The following is a 14,400-nucleotide window of genomic DNA, read 5'->3' as shown; positions in this document are numbered from 1 at the left end:
CATCGATGCCCCAATTGGATTGGTGAAGGATCCTATTGCAGGACACAGGCAGCCTAATTTGAGAAGTTGGGAGAACCCAGTAGCAACTCTCCCTTGGCATGGCCTATGGTGCTATGACACTTTAAATGGGATAGCTGCCACTTCTGTCAGTCATCTACAGCCAAGTGGGCTGATAGTAGTTACGCTCAATAGATACGGCACACATGGCATGCCCCTTTAGACAACAGAGCCCTGCTCGGTGTCTCAGTCCATGTGACAATGGCACCTCGAACGCACACATCCGATTGTCATATGTGCTACGGTAGGGGTCAAAAGCTACAGCTTCCAACGTGAATTTGAGGGATGGGCATGTGTTCTCCAGAGCTTTGAAAGGGACCTTTCTCCAGCCCAGCACCCATCCTCACCTCAGAGATATACCTCCAACACACCAGGGGGCATATTTTCAAGCAGGGCATTAACATTATCGCCGTTTTAGCGTCAGAAAACTGATGGTAAAGCGGCGATAATGGGCTTGATAATATGTCCTGGAGAATTCCAATAGAAGCCCATGTTAGCACCAGAACATGGGTTTCTATTGGAATTCACAAGGCCATATTATCAAGCCAATTATCGCCGCTTTAGCTGTAGTTTTCTGCCACTAAAACGGCGATAATTTTTTACGCCCTGCTTGATACTATGCCCCAAATACTGCTCCCACCAGTTACCTAATTGGCTTGCACACCAGAGATCACTCAGATTAATCCTCTCCTGTCTGTCCTCTTCACTTGAGATATTAACGTTGCAGCAGTTTCCATTTGGGTAAAAAATTATTTTTACCCCTGTGGTCTAACTGAAGTTTCATGAGTAGCCAAGGGACGCCATTGTTTTTAGATTATTCAAGTTGTTTATCAATTCCAGGTACAGAGCTCAAGCAACTTCAGCTAACAGTGTCCTGCTACCTTAATCATCAGATGTCAGACTCCTGCATGGGACATGTTGTACAGGTGAACACCTGCACTTCCAGATCCGCACCGACCCGAAGACCACCCTCAGAGGCACCCTGATCTACCGAACCCCGGGACCACGCACACAATTCAGCGAGGACATCGCCGACTTCGTCAGCCCGCATGCCCTCCCCTCCGCTGACTACATCCTCCTGGGGGACCTCAACTTCCACCTGGAGAACAACAACGACCACAACACCACCACCCTGCTCGACAACCTCGCCAACCTCAGACTCAAGCAACTGGTGAGCACCCCCACCCACCTCGCCGGACACACACTCGACGCCGTCTTCTCATCCAGCAAAGACATCGCCTTCAGCCACGCCACAGGACTCCACTGGACGGACCACAGCTGCGTCCACTTCACCTTCAGAAGAACGACGATCCACCACCAGCAACAGGTTGCCCGAAGAAGCTGGAACAAGATCACAGCCGACCAGCTCGCCGCTTCCCTGAGCCAGCACCCTCCCGCCAGCTCAGCGAACCCCAGCCAGGCCGCCGACAACCTCACGAAGTGGATCAGCAACTGCGCTGACGAACTCGCCCCACTGAGGACCAGCAGACCCGGCAGCAAGAAAGCCCCATGGTTCACCGACGAACTCAAGAGCTCCAAGAAGAACTGCCGAGCCCTCGAGAAAGCCTGGAGAAGGGAACCAACACCGGACAACATGACCACCCTCAAGCTCGCCACCCGGAAGCACCACCAACTGATCCGCACCGCCAAGAAAACTGCATTCAAAGACCGGCTGGACAACAACGCACACAACTGCAAGAAACTCTTCAACATCGTGAAAGAGCTCTCCAACCCCAACGCAGGAAGCAACAACATCACCCCTTCGCAAGACCTCTGCAACTCCCTCACCTCCTACTTCCACAACAAGATCGCGGACATACACAACAGCTTCAGCACTCAACTGACGCACGCCATGACCGCTGCATCACCGCCCACCACCACCCTCCGCGCCTGGACTCCGGTCAACACCGAAGACACCGTCTGCATGATGAACTCCGTCCACTCCGGATCTCCGACCGACCCCTGCCCTCACCACGTCTTCAACAAGGCGGACGCTGTCATCGCACCCCACCTGCGGGACATTATCAACACCTCCTTCGACACCGCCACCTTCCCTGAGAGCTGGAAGCACGCCAAACTCAGCGCTCTACTCAAGAAACCCACAGCGGACCCCACCGAACTCAAGAATTACCGCCCCATCTCGCTCCTCCAGTTTCCAGCCAAAGTCATCGAGAAGACCGTCAACAGACAGCTTGCCGCCTTCCTCGAGACGAACGGATCCCTCGACCCCTCACAGTCTGTTTTCCGCGCCAACCACAGCACCGAGACCGCCCTCATCGCCGCCACGACGACATCCGAGCCCTGATGGACAACGGAGAAACAGCGGCCCTCATCCTCCTAGACCTCTCCGCGGCCTTCGACACTGTCTGCCACCGCACCCTAGTGCAGCGCCTCAGCAACGTCGGAATCCAGGAGAAGGCACTGGAATGGATCATCTCCTTCCTCGACGGAAGAACACAGAGAGTCCGCCTACCACCGTTCAAGTCAGAGGCCACCGAAGTCATCTGCGGCGTCCCTCAAGGATCCTCGCTGAGCCCCACCCTCTTCAACGTCTACATGAGCCCCCTCGCGGCCATCGCACGCCAACACAACCTCAACATAATCTCCTACGCCGACGACACCCAGCTGATCCTCTCCCTGACTAACGACCCCGCCGCCGCCAGAGCCAATCTGCACGAAGGGATGAAAGATGTAGCGGAGTGGATGACGACCAGCCGCCTGAAACTGAACTCAGACAAGACGGAGGTCCTCATCCTGGGCTCCTCGCCCTCCACCTGGGACGACTCCTTGTGGCCCCCCGCCCTGGGCACCGCACCCAAACCGACGGACCACGCACGGAACCTGGGTTTCATCCTGGACTCCTCCCTCTCCATGACCAGGCAAGACAACGCCGTCTCCTCGTCTGGTGCTTCAACATCCTACGCATGCTACGGAAGATCTTCTGGTGAATCCCCACCGAGACCAGGAAGACCGTCACCTAGGCCCTCGTCACCAGCCGTCTGGACTACGGCAACGCCCTCTACGCCGGTACCACCGCCAAACTCCAGAAGAGACTCCAACGGATCCAGAACGCCTCAGCCAGACTCATCCTCGACATCCCACCAACCAGCCACATCTCCGGACATCTGAGAGACCTGCACTGGCTCCCCGTCAACAAAAGAATCACCTTCCGTCTCCTCACCCACGCACACAAAGCCCTACACGATCAAGGCCCGAGCTACCTCAACAACCGAGTCAACTTCTACGCTCCCAAACGCCACCTCCGATCAGCCAACCACGCCCTCGCCGCCGTCCCCCGCATCCGAAGAGCGACAACAGGAGGAAGGTCCTTCTCCTACCTGGCCGCCAAGACCTGGAACTCCCTCCCTCCCGACCTGCGCCTGACCCAAGACCACCTCTCCTTCAGGAAGAAGCTCAAGACCTGGCTGTTCGAGCAGTAACGGCACCCCCCCCCCCCCCCCCAAGCGCCTTGAGACCCTACGGGTAAGTAGTGCGCTCTATAAATGTCTTTGATTGATTGATTGAGGTGTTCTGCTCCCACATGTTGAATCAAGTAATATTGACAATACTTCTCCCACAGACCCCTGAAAATTGACAGTAGGGAAAGTAGAGGGAGTATTTCTGGAATTTCAGATTAGTTACCCACCTCAGTTTGTCCAAAGATACAACCTCATGGACACTCAGAATATTTTCCACAAAACTGGTCTTGGGCACATTGTTGGCTAAGGCTTATTCTACATCTTTTCTAGTTTATGGGTTTTCTAGTTTATCGTTTTTTGCGTCCACTCATAGCTGCTCCTTTCCCATCCCTTATATATGAAACTAAAGAGAAAAAAAAACGCCAGATACAGCGTTTGAGCCACAGGAAACTGAGTGCATCTATGTCAAAAACTAAGAAAAATATTTAGGTAGGCAGACAGATTCCTTCGGCTTTCCATGTAAGCCTTTTTCAAACATCATAAGTCAGTGATGTTCATTCACAGCTTAGAACAAACGTTCAAAATAAGGCTATTAACTCACATCAAAAATATTCACATTAGATGATGAAAAAGAAGAATTGAATATATTTCTGTCCAGACCCAGTCAAAATTCGGAAAGTTATCTTTTTACTTATTAAAAGATGCTGTTAGGAGTGTAAACATAACACGACAAGCTAAATAAGAGACCAACACTTAAAAATAGATAAACAATTCTTTATTTTTGAACATACCAATTGTTAAATGTATACTGCCTCGATCTAATTTTAGGTCTAAAAACCAGCTGAATTCCTTTTTTAGCAATTTTGAAAAATATAGAGAATCCGAATGAGTATACAAAGGGAGAAAAATGTTGATGACACACGCCCTGCTTTTTAGCCAAAAAGCAAATTATTACACTTGGGAGCCATTTCTTATTCCTTCAGTTGACAACTGCTGATATGATGTGTTGACCTCAAAATGTAAATGTTCAACACTTTAAAAGAGTAACTCAACATCTTTATAAGAATATAGGTCCTATTTTAAGGACTGGTATACTTAGAGCTACGTGGTTCATCTTGATCACAGCCATAAAAGGTAAAAAGAACAACAAATAAAACACAACATTTCATGTAAAATTCATAAAAAATGTGTGCAAAATCTCAAAACCCTAGCAGCCCTCAGTCACATCTGGAATTTCTGGATCTGAGTGCAGCTCTCAAGAAGTTAATTACAACAAAAAAGCATACAGTCATTAGGCAGAAGCTGCAAATACATTAATGGGACATGGGCTTCTCTGACTCTCAAGTCTTTTTAAAGAGGTTTAAGAAATAATCTTCTTGGGCGAGTAAAATATTTACATAAAATAAATGTTCACATTACAGCCGCCATGAGTAATGCCTATGGAGCATCTCTTACCTGTATGCCTTTAGCAATCTGGAACTAGCTGTGCATACAGAGCAACTTTCACTTGTTATGTATAGTGAACTGGCACCAGGATTGCATTTGGAGCATGCCCACCACAGCTTAGGCCCAGAATTACCCAATGAGCATCTCTCCTGCCCATGCCTATCAGAGCCTTGCACCAGCATTGGGTCCAGAGCATCTCTCACCTCCATTCTTATCACACCTTGGCACTAGCAGTGGATACAGATAATCTTTCACCCCAATACCCATTAGTGCCTGGTACCATTATTACATTCAGAGCATCTCTCACCCCAATAGCCATCTCCCCACAGCACCAGTGTTACCATTAGAGCATCTATACCCTCCATTCATATCACAATCTGGCACAGGAATACACAAAGCGCACCTTGCACCACTATGCCCATCACAGCCTGGCACAAGAATGAGGGCTTTAGTTGTTTCAAGGCTGTGCTTCTTTGTCCATAGTTTAAATGAATTCGGTTTTTTAACTGTTTGATGGATTCTTCTTACCTTATGTTTCTCCTGTTGCCATTTTTCTCCCAATGGCCCAGTTCTATTATATCCTCTGTTGTGTGATGTTGCACATTTTTTTTTTTGTAAAAGTGATCTACTTTGTACGCTAAAATCGTAGCACAATGTGCAACGCCCCTAGCCCCATCAGATTGAGGTCAATGAAAAGTAGTCTGGCACAGTTTAGAAATAAGGGTTATGCTCTCTTTATAGCACTTGCAGCCACAGTTTTGCCATAGTACAACACTGTAAGTACCAGAAAACACTTCTATCAGTCAGCGTAATGGAACTACACTAAGAAGGGTAGGGTGATGAAAGGCAGATATTGAGTTTTTGGTATTTAAATAAGTGACTTGTCGGGATGGCTTGCCTGGTTGCCAAACGGGGTGTGGCTTATGTATGGAAACAACGGAAACTGCCAACACTAAGGAGTTGGCGTGCAGGGTAGATCGGTGTGCCCACCAGGTGAAGCCACTCTTTGAAGCTTCTGGCTTCCCCATGAGCCTATATGACGGAAATGTTGTAGTTATCACGCTCTTTCGATCTGATACTGCAGTGTTATATATTATTGATGCTTTGGCTGCTGCTATTTCACGCAAGTTTGTCGATCTTACCCTGCAACGGGCGATGCTGTGTCTTGCCACAAAACTTATCAATAAAGTTGGCTACACATTTTGTTTTTAAAAACATGTGACCTGTTGATAACACAGGGATCAGTAGCAAGCATATAACTCATGGCGCCTTTCTAGCAGCTAACTGATGGCTACATTGCTACCTTTGAGTAGGTCCTTTGAGATTCTCCAGTTCTGATTAATCCTTTTTTGCATGTTTCAATTTTGTTATCTCTGATCGTAATGCCCTTTTCTTTGATCTCCATATTCCTGGTTTTGACCCCGGTTCTATATCTTTCTGTTGGGATTATTCCTTCTTGGTTTTCTCCATCTTCCTCAACTTTCTTTTTACTCTATGTGTTATTCTAACCTCTCCTCACCGACACTACTTCTTATGTTAGAAAAGCCTCATGTTGCTCTAGTCTAGTCTTTTTATAAGAGTGTGCAGTTGTGGCCAAAATATTGTCCCTAGACCCCACTCTGTTGACCTCAGTGCTAGATTTCATTCCTATTTCTTGACACTGTGGCTCACTCCTAAATCCCTCTGTTTCTTATCTTAGTGCCTTAGGCTTCCCTCTAATCTTGTTACTGTATTCCTTACTAACTGTGTCATGTCCCTTTGCATCTCTCAGCTGCTCTTGTAATTGACCTGTACATGTTTCATGGCACTTTTCCTCCTATCGCTGTAGCTGTTCATGATTCTGCTACCATCTTGAAGTGGTCTTCCCTTTGCTGCTCTTTTTCATGGAGGCCTCTGCTTTGCCTTGACTACCACCTCCTCTGTTGCTCTACTTTATAGATGTTGGGGCATATTAGCAAGAACCTCGTTAAAATTATCGCCTTTTTAGCGGCAGGAAACTGCATCTAAAATGGTGATAATGTGCTTGCTAATATGAGTTATAGAATTCCAATAGAAGCCCAGGTTAGATGTGCAGGACATCTAACCTGGGCTTCTATTGGAGTTCTATAACGCATATTAGCAAGCCCATTATCACCGTTTTAGCGGCACTGCGATCATTTTAACGAGGTTCTTGCTAATATGCCCCTTTGTTCCTTTCTCTTGGCTCCCACCCTTTTTATTGCTCTTATTTGAGGTTGTCCTTCCTTTGTCTTGACTACCACCCTCTCTGTTGCTTTTATTTATGGTTGACATGTTTTGTATTGAGTAGCCCCCTTCCTGCTGCTTTTTTATTTAGGACCTCCTATCTTCACTTTATCTAATCCTCCCTCTACTGCTCCTATTTTGTGATTTCATTAGTTTGACTTTGTCTTGGCTGCTACTCCCAGCTGTTGTTCTTATTGTTCTTCTTGCCTTTTAGCCTTCGGTCTACATTATGGATTCCTTGTTTTCCTGCCTTTTTCTTGACCATCCTCCACAACGTCTTGTTCTGTTACCCTGATCTCTGCCTCAATTTGCAGTTGTTTCATGACACTACAGCAGCCCCATTGTGATGAGCATGATACACCAGACATTGTGCTATTGTTTTCATTTACCACTCCAAGATAGCGATTGCCCATTTTGGAGTGGTAAATTAAAAAACATATAACATGTGGGCCACACAGAGTTTTCTTACAAAGGAGCAGCCCAGCTCCAAAAAAGAACCAAAAATGATGTGGAAGGGAGAGTGACAATAGATGGGCGGCGGACTGGAGGAGGAGGAAAGTAAAAGCAGACAAGAGCATCTGGTTGGCCAACAGAGATACTGCTTTGGGGGCATTTAAACTACATAAAGGCAAGCAGAACCAGGTCCGGCAGAGGGAAGCAAGACGAGCTGGAGGCAGTGGAGAAGTAACGCAGAGTATATGGGCAGGAGACAGGAGTTACAGAGCAAAAAAACACAAACACTCCCACGCAGTGATGGAAGCAAAATAAAAAAGTTATGTGAAGGACAGAAATCATCCATTCAAAAGGATGGTATAGAAACTATTCAGCTTCAGCAGATGGACATAAAATAAGATGCAAGCAAACAATACGGACATGAACTGACCCAGCCCCAGTATAAGTATTGGTATGTCCGCACCAGGTTTTTGATAACAGGTAGCTAAAAGCTAACTGTAGGGTTAACCTAACATTTGGGGTAGTTGCAGTTTGCTGTGTCTTCATGACCTGAAGTCCACATTTCAATGGAGGAGTGAGAGGAGATTTTCTTCTTCACTCCCCAAATTATGGGATACACTCCATCAAGAAATCAGCTCAAACCCCTGTTCAAAAGTACTGTTAAAAACTTTTTTCTTTTCAGAGGAGACCAATTTGCCATGCAATCTGTCACACTCATCGGTTTCTTTGTCTAACTGTTCTATGATATAGAGGAGAATTGAGCTGCAGAGTGCATCTTATACCTACATAAAAAATCAGATTAAAAACATTTTGAATTAATGTGACAGGAATGTGGAGCACTTGGGAACTGCAAAACTGTGTTATCACGTGCTATTTGAAGACATGTTATTATATTCTGGTTTCCAAGCCTTTGGGTGACGATACTTAATATTTTGCTGTTTAGTTTTTGCTAATGGTGCTCAACTAATGGGAGTATGTTTTCTAAACATCTCACCTACATTCCTGCTACTAATGATGATTCTTGCATGTGTTTCTCACTCTTTTGCTCAGATTCCGTTGCTCTTAATCTATTTTCTAATACTTGTTTTCTATATCTGCTCTTTTCTAAATTACTGGTTCTCCTATTTACTGTCTCTAACCAGTGTTCTGTATCTCTGATTTTTGCTCCTCTTTCCTATTATTTCCCTCCCATTTTCATATACTTTTGTGAATGGTTCTGTTTCTCCTTCGTATTTCACCCAAATTGATGTTGGAATGTTAACTCTTTAGTTCTGGTTTTGTGACTTTAGTCCTCCATCCGCTGGTCTTTTTAGCCTTGTTTCTAGCTTGCACTTATCCCTCACTCTATAGTTTTCCGGGTTCTCTTATTTATTTATTTTACTGGGTCGCTGGCCTTTGTCCTTCACCTTGCCCTTTTCTATCTTCCTAACCTTTCAAACGAATTTATGTCAATGTTATAAGTGAAAGACTTGGCAGATCTAGATACCTACATTAATGAGTAGACATATCTACATGTAGATTGTTCTATCTAACCACCTGCTTTGTGTCTTCTTTCTCTTTCCATCTGCAGTTTAGAGACCGCTAGATCATCTGCCCAGGCTGCCTCTACATCATCTCCATCTGAAGTCAGTATGAGCTTTTCCCAAGCACCCAACCTGCAGCAGGCGATTACTATGCCCACATTAGCTGGGCACTCTCCGTCCTTCCTCGCGTCGCCATACACCTTTCCACTGTCCAACTTCCTGGGTATCAAGCCCTATCCTCTGTTGGCCATGGCCCCCTCAGCCATAAACCCTGCTGCGGCTGGTCTGTCCTCCTACATGGCGAAGATATGCGCCGCCAACGGAACAAAGAAAGCCGAGAGGCAGAAGTTCTCACCATACTGAGCATGTGGAGAGAAGGGTGATCTGGGACAGCGAGGAGTGGAGGGTTTGCCCTAACTGTACACTGAAGATCGTGCCTTCTAAGGACGACTCAGGACTAGAAAGCCATACAGTAATTTTCAGAGGACACTTCCAGCACTGAGAGGGAGGAGGACTAGGAAGAAGATCAGAAGATCCCTCCCACCACAACAGACATGTTTCTCAGAGACCGTAGAGAGCCGCGGAGAGGAGGCATAAATGTTAATGTATAGAAGAGAATATGATTGTAGTATGCAGGAAGCAGGGTATGGGAAAGGAAGAGGAGGAGGGCCGAGATAGGCGTGTGTGTTTCATATCAATTTATCTTTGGCTCTTTGTGAAGAAAATGATGATGAGTCTCTGAGAGAGCTTGCTCTGGGAGGGTCTGACTCATTCCCTCCATCCATTATCATCACCTGGTCACCTGTCTGACACTGCAAGGACCGTCTGAGCTCCTTTCGCTCCAAGAAATTCCTTGGCTTTAGATTGGAAGAGGCCAGTATTATTCCTTTTATGATTAGAGCTTTATTGTTCTCCATATGTCTGGGCACAGGACTCCTCTGTGATTGATGAGTTATACATCTCCCACAATAGATCTCCCGCAGGCAGAAGAGGAGTGTAAACCCTTCCCGTCAGTTTGGTTGGGCTGTCCTTTGTGTCCTGTGGGAGGTGAGTGTTGCATTCCTCCTTACTAGATAGATTCCATTTGCCCTCACTTTTCTGTCATTGTAAAAAGAGAGATGTTTTGACTCCTGTCACCACCATAGGCCCTCATCCCAACAATGAAAGTGAATGTCTCTACCTCTCACCAGAGAACGCCATCTATCTACTACTAGGAGGAGGCATGAACCTTCTATATCCGTAAACCTGAACTCTGCATTTATCTAACACTGAGAGGGCGTTGCTTCCATCCCCTCACTGCAAGGCCAACTCTCTAAACACTAAGAGAGTGGTTCATCATATCAACTCCAGATTTCCTTGCATTCCAGAATTGGAGAGAGTTGTTTTCCTTCCTTGATCGAACAGGGGCATGTCAATCTAAACCCAAGAGCTCCTTCTAGTACACACTGGTAATGGCTTGCACTGTTCCCCTCATGTGACCGTTCCCTTTTTTGCATATGGTGGTGGGCATTCTGACTCCCCATTTATCGCCATACGCCCCCCATCGAGAGTGATATGTTTCCATCTTTCATGTCATAACACACTTGCTCTTTTTGTTACACTCACATTTGTGACATATATACAAAGGTATTCTCTTCATCACTTTCCTTCAAGTGGAGTCACCCTTCCTCTTGCAAAGCATTATGGGTAAGCCCATGCCGTGATTCCTTTGCGCACGACAGGACTTTTTGTAGCATTCCCCGTAGCATCATATGTATCGTATTTAAGTAATTTGTATATTAGCACCCACAATGCTTTGCACGGCAGGTTTGGGTTGTCTCATTAGGCTAACAGAAGTTGCCCTTAGAGCTGTTCCTCCCAAGTTAAGGTCTGGTTCACAATTCCAAATTATAAACTTTTTTTTAAAATAATTTATTTGTATGAAATTTTGCTTCCGGTTATTGTGCAGTAATAAAAGAGATTTTTTCGATACCTTGGCTCTGACGTATTGAATATTTTAGACTTCTCAAGTGACAACTGTAGCTGTTTTTAAGGACCTAGTGAAGAAGGAATATAGGAATACACAAAAACAGGTTGAGGGAGAAACAATAGCAGTGTGGAAAGTACTTTATGATTTGCAACTTTGTGCAACACTTAAAAAGCCCTGGTCCTGAGCTGTGATGAAAGGATTCAGTTCTGTATCATTGTGACGATTTCCAATGTTGTAAATGGGTAAACCATTATCAGTACTCGAAATCAAGAAACCATAACCACAAATAGGGTTTTTGAGTGTGCCATCACCAATGCTGCTTTCCTTTTAGGGGGGCGAGAGGGGGGGGGGGGGGGGGTGTGCGGGGCTGGGGTGGTGCACTGTTCTTCATACCTACATATTTCTCTTCTGGTCACATCCACAGAACATCTATGGTCATGTTTTTCTTGGTAATGGATTTGGGATCGTGGGGGCATATTAGCCAGGGCTGGCAATAATATTATTGCCGCTTTAGCATCCATTACCGGGCAAAAAGCGGCTATAATATTATTGCTCTATCCACAAGGACATGCTAGCGCGTGTTTCCTTGCATTAGAGCACAGTTTCTTGTCGCCTCGCATCCTTAATGAGATGCAAGGTGAGCGTGCCTCGTGAAACTTCATTGTGAAATATCGCTAACGGGGTTTCGCGATATTTACAACGCAGCCCGATCTGGCGTAGCAATATTCTTTTCAGCGCTAACTCGCCCTTAACGCTGCTTCCAGACATCTGCATAGAACATGAGTTATGTATGTTTTACATTGGGGGTGGATTATGGTGATACGACCACAGGGTCGTATCAGCAAGGTTATCGCTGTATTCAGGAGATCAACGCTGGTTTTCCAGCGATGTTTTTGCCATTTCCCCCCTATCGCTTGAATGTTATTGCCCTGGAGAAACGCGCTGTTAATAACTCGCTAACCGGGCGATAAATTCCAGGTATAGACGGGGATAAATAAAAAAAACGCTAAGCGCACTTTGCGATATTTATCGCCGTCTATTGTTGATATGCCCCGTGGTTTCTTTGGTTAAATATTTGTTCTTCGCACCTAATTCCATGTAATAGTATGGTCATATCCCAGTGTTCATGCGCATCGCACACCAGCTCAAGCAGTTTCTCATGCGCTTAACAAAATGGAAAAAAGTAAAACATGTCTGCGGTGGAGCAATATTACTATCATTTGGGTCAATTCACGGCTTGTGGTCATCATAATGTGACTGCAGAAAGCAGGAATGCAATATTCTGTCCCAATCTGGTTTGCATCTGATCTGCGTATTTGGAGGGCAGTCAATGAACATAAGAAAGCTAACTGTTCACACACATACTAAACAATCTCTAAGTCACAACAAACCAACAGATGTGCTGCACTTCTGGCCCCTTAACTTTGAGATGGCCTTTTCCTGAAACTAGGACATACTCTTTAGAAACTTGCTTGACATGTTTCACCTGAATGTAATTAAAATGTATTTTTATAGCTCTAGGTGCCTGGAGAGGTCGAGGTAAGATGCATTTTTCATAATATGGTACTTTTATAAATCCTGTAGTGCTGGGATGAGCTATCTTTCCAGGTGACATTATTAAACTGCATCCAGGTCATGTTTTCTATGTCCAGAGAGGGCATTCTGAAATTCCTTTATTCACAACAGAGTGAAGAAACTGTGGGGCATATTACAGGGCCCTATCTCCACCACAACGTCACTTTTTATGACATTGTGGTGGCGATAAGGTCAGCGCCATATTACCAAGGCAGCGTTAAACCACATAACGTGGCTAAAAGGCATGTTAAGTGGCTTAACGCTGCCTTGGTAATAGGGTCCCTTGCACGCTAAAATTAGTGTGAAAGGGGGGTGCAGTGTTGTGGTGGGCGTTCCACCGCAACACCCATTCACTTTGACGCTGCCACCTATTATCAATAGAAGTGATAATAGGTGGCAGCACCGAACTTAAGACCAGAAAAATCCTCGTCTTAAGTAAAATGCCAAGGTTTGTTTATGTACAGGAAGGTGTCCCTTCCTGTACATAATTAAACATTTTTTTAATGCCATTTTGTAACTTACATGAGTGCTGCTTGCACTCTGGTGCAAGGGTGCCTGTGTTGGCGTTAAGTCGTTAGACTTAACGCCATCGCAGGGAGAAACGCCAGGCTGCACCATATCCTTGGTAATATGGTGCAGCCTGGCGCTTCCAAAGTGGCGATGAGAGGCGTTAAACCAAGGAGGCTAATGCCTCTCACCGCCACTTCCTAGATTATATGCCCCCGTGTGTTTAGTGGATGAGTGAGCAGACTTAGAAATTAAGCCTTTCAGATTGTCCCTCTATCACATGTAATTTTCTAAAAAGGCCCATATCTCAACAGCTCCTGCACCATAAGATGTCACAGGGGTTTTGGGTAGAAACTAAATGAAGATCAGATTTCAAAGTGCTGAGTTGATGACACAGGTGAGGCTGAAATAGTGACCTGTGTGTCATGAAGGCAGAAGAGCTTTGGGCCAACTTGTGATAAGTCTGTGCATTCTCTGTACATTGTATGTTCTCCTCAATCAAACCAGAGAGGCCAAAAAATCCCTTGAAGCTGTCAACTAGGCTGAACTGGATAATGCTGTCAAAGTCAAGATGTATTATGTCACAAGGACCACCCTATATGCCCACGGGGACCAGGGTCAGTATTAGCTTCATGAACAGAGTACACCGCGGGTCTCTTTTTAAACAAGCGGGTCCACCTCTAACATTCATTTGGAGAAACCACCAACTAATTAGTTATTTCAATAAACCAGTGGTAGTTTTCACTTTGATTGCTTACACAAAAATAAATCCTCAGACAAAGAAGCTTCTTATTGCAGTTATATATATTCTCTCCTACAATATATATATGGAAATGACGGTACAACTAATATCAACAAAGTGCAAACGACGCAATGCTAAATTGAGCGTAGAAACTACAGAAATATATACAAAAGCCACCATAGGAACCTCCTGGTTTGTCAAGAACTTTCTTAGTATACATGTCCGTACATTGCAGCGCAATGTCAACATTTTGACCCCTTCTGAGTGTAAGGGTCTGCTCAGGACCAAGTCACCTGGTTTAATATCTGCATGTGTGGGTAGACAGAAGTCCAGATCATTCATCAGTCTGAGACGGCCATACCTAAATGTCAATTGCTGTTTTAGTTGTCGAGGCAAAATGTTTTCAGAGCTCAAGATAAATGAGTACAAACCGTGGTGTGTCAACAGAAACAATGCTATGCTGCC

The 14,400-nt window shown here is 45.4% G+C and overlaps 1 protein-coding gene across 3 annotated transcripts in view; it reads left to right on the top strand.

Moving 5' to 3' along the window:
- The window catches only part of PCBP4 (poly(rC) binding protein 4), a 216,734-nt gene extending 205,621 nt beyond the window's left edge, over positions 1-11,113 (top strand). For all 3 annotated transcript variants that reach the window (XM_086938725.1, XM_086938727.1, XM_086938726.1), the window contains one exon: positions 9,190-11,113. In XM_086938725.1, coding sequence (XP_086794851.1) covers positions 9,190-9,505 — 316 coding nt within the window. In that variant the 3' untranslated portion in view covers positions 9,506-11,113. The remainder of the gene's footprint in view (positions 1-9,189) is intronic.
- The last annotated feature ends 3,287 nt before the right edge of the window (positions 11,114-14,400 follow it).

The sequence above is a fragment of the Lissotriton vulgaris genome, chromosome 9 (genome assembly GCF_964263255.1).
Source record: "Lissotriton vulgaris chromosome 9, aLisVul1.2, whole genome shotgun sequence".
Taxonomy (NCBI): domain Eukaryota; kingdom Metazoa; phylum Chordata; class Amphibia; order Caudata; family Salamandridae; genus Lissotriton; species Lissotriton vulgaris.
The sequence above is the reverse complement of the archived record's forward strand: the minus strand, read 5'-3'. Positions and strand labels throughout refer to the sequence as shown.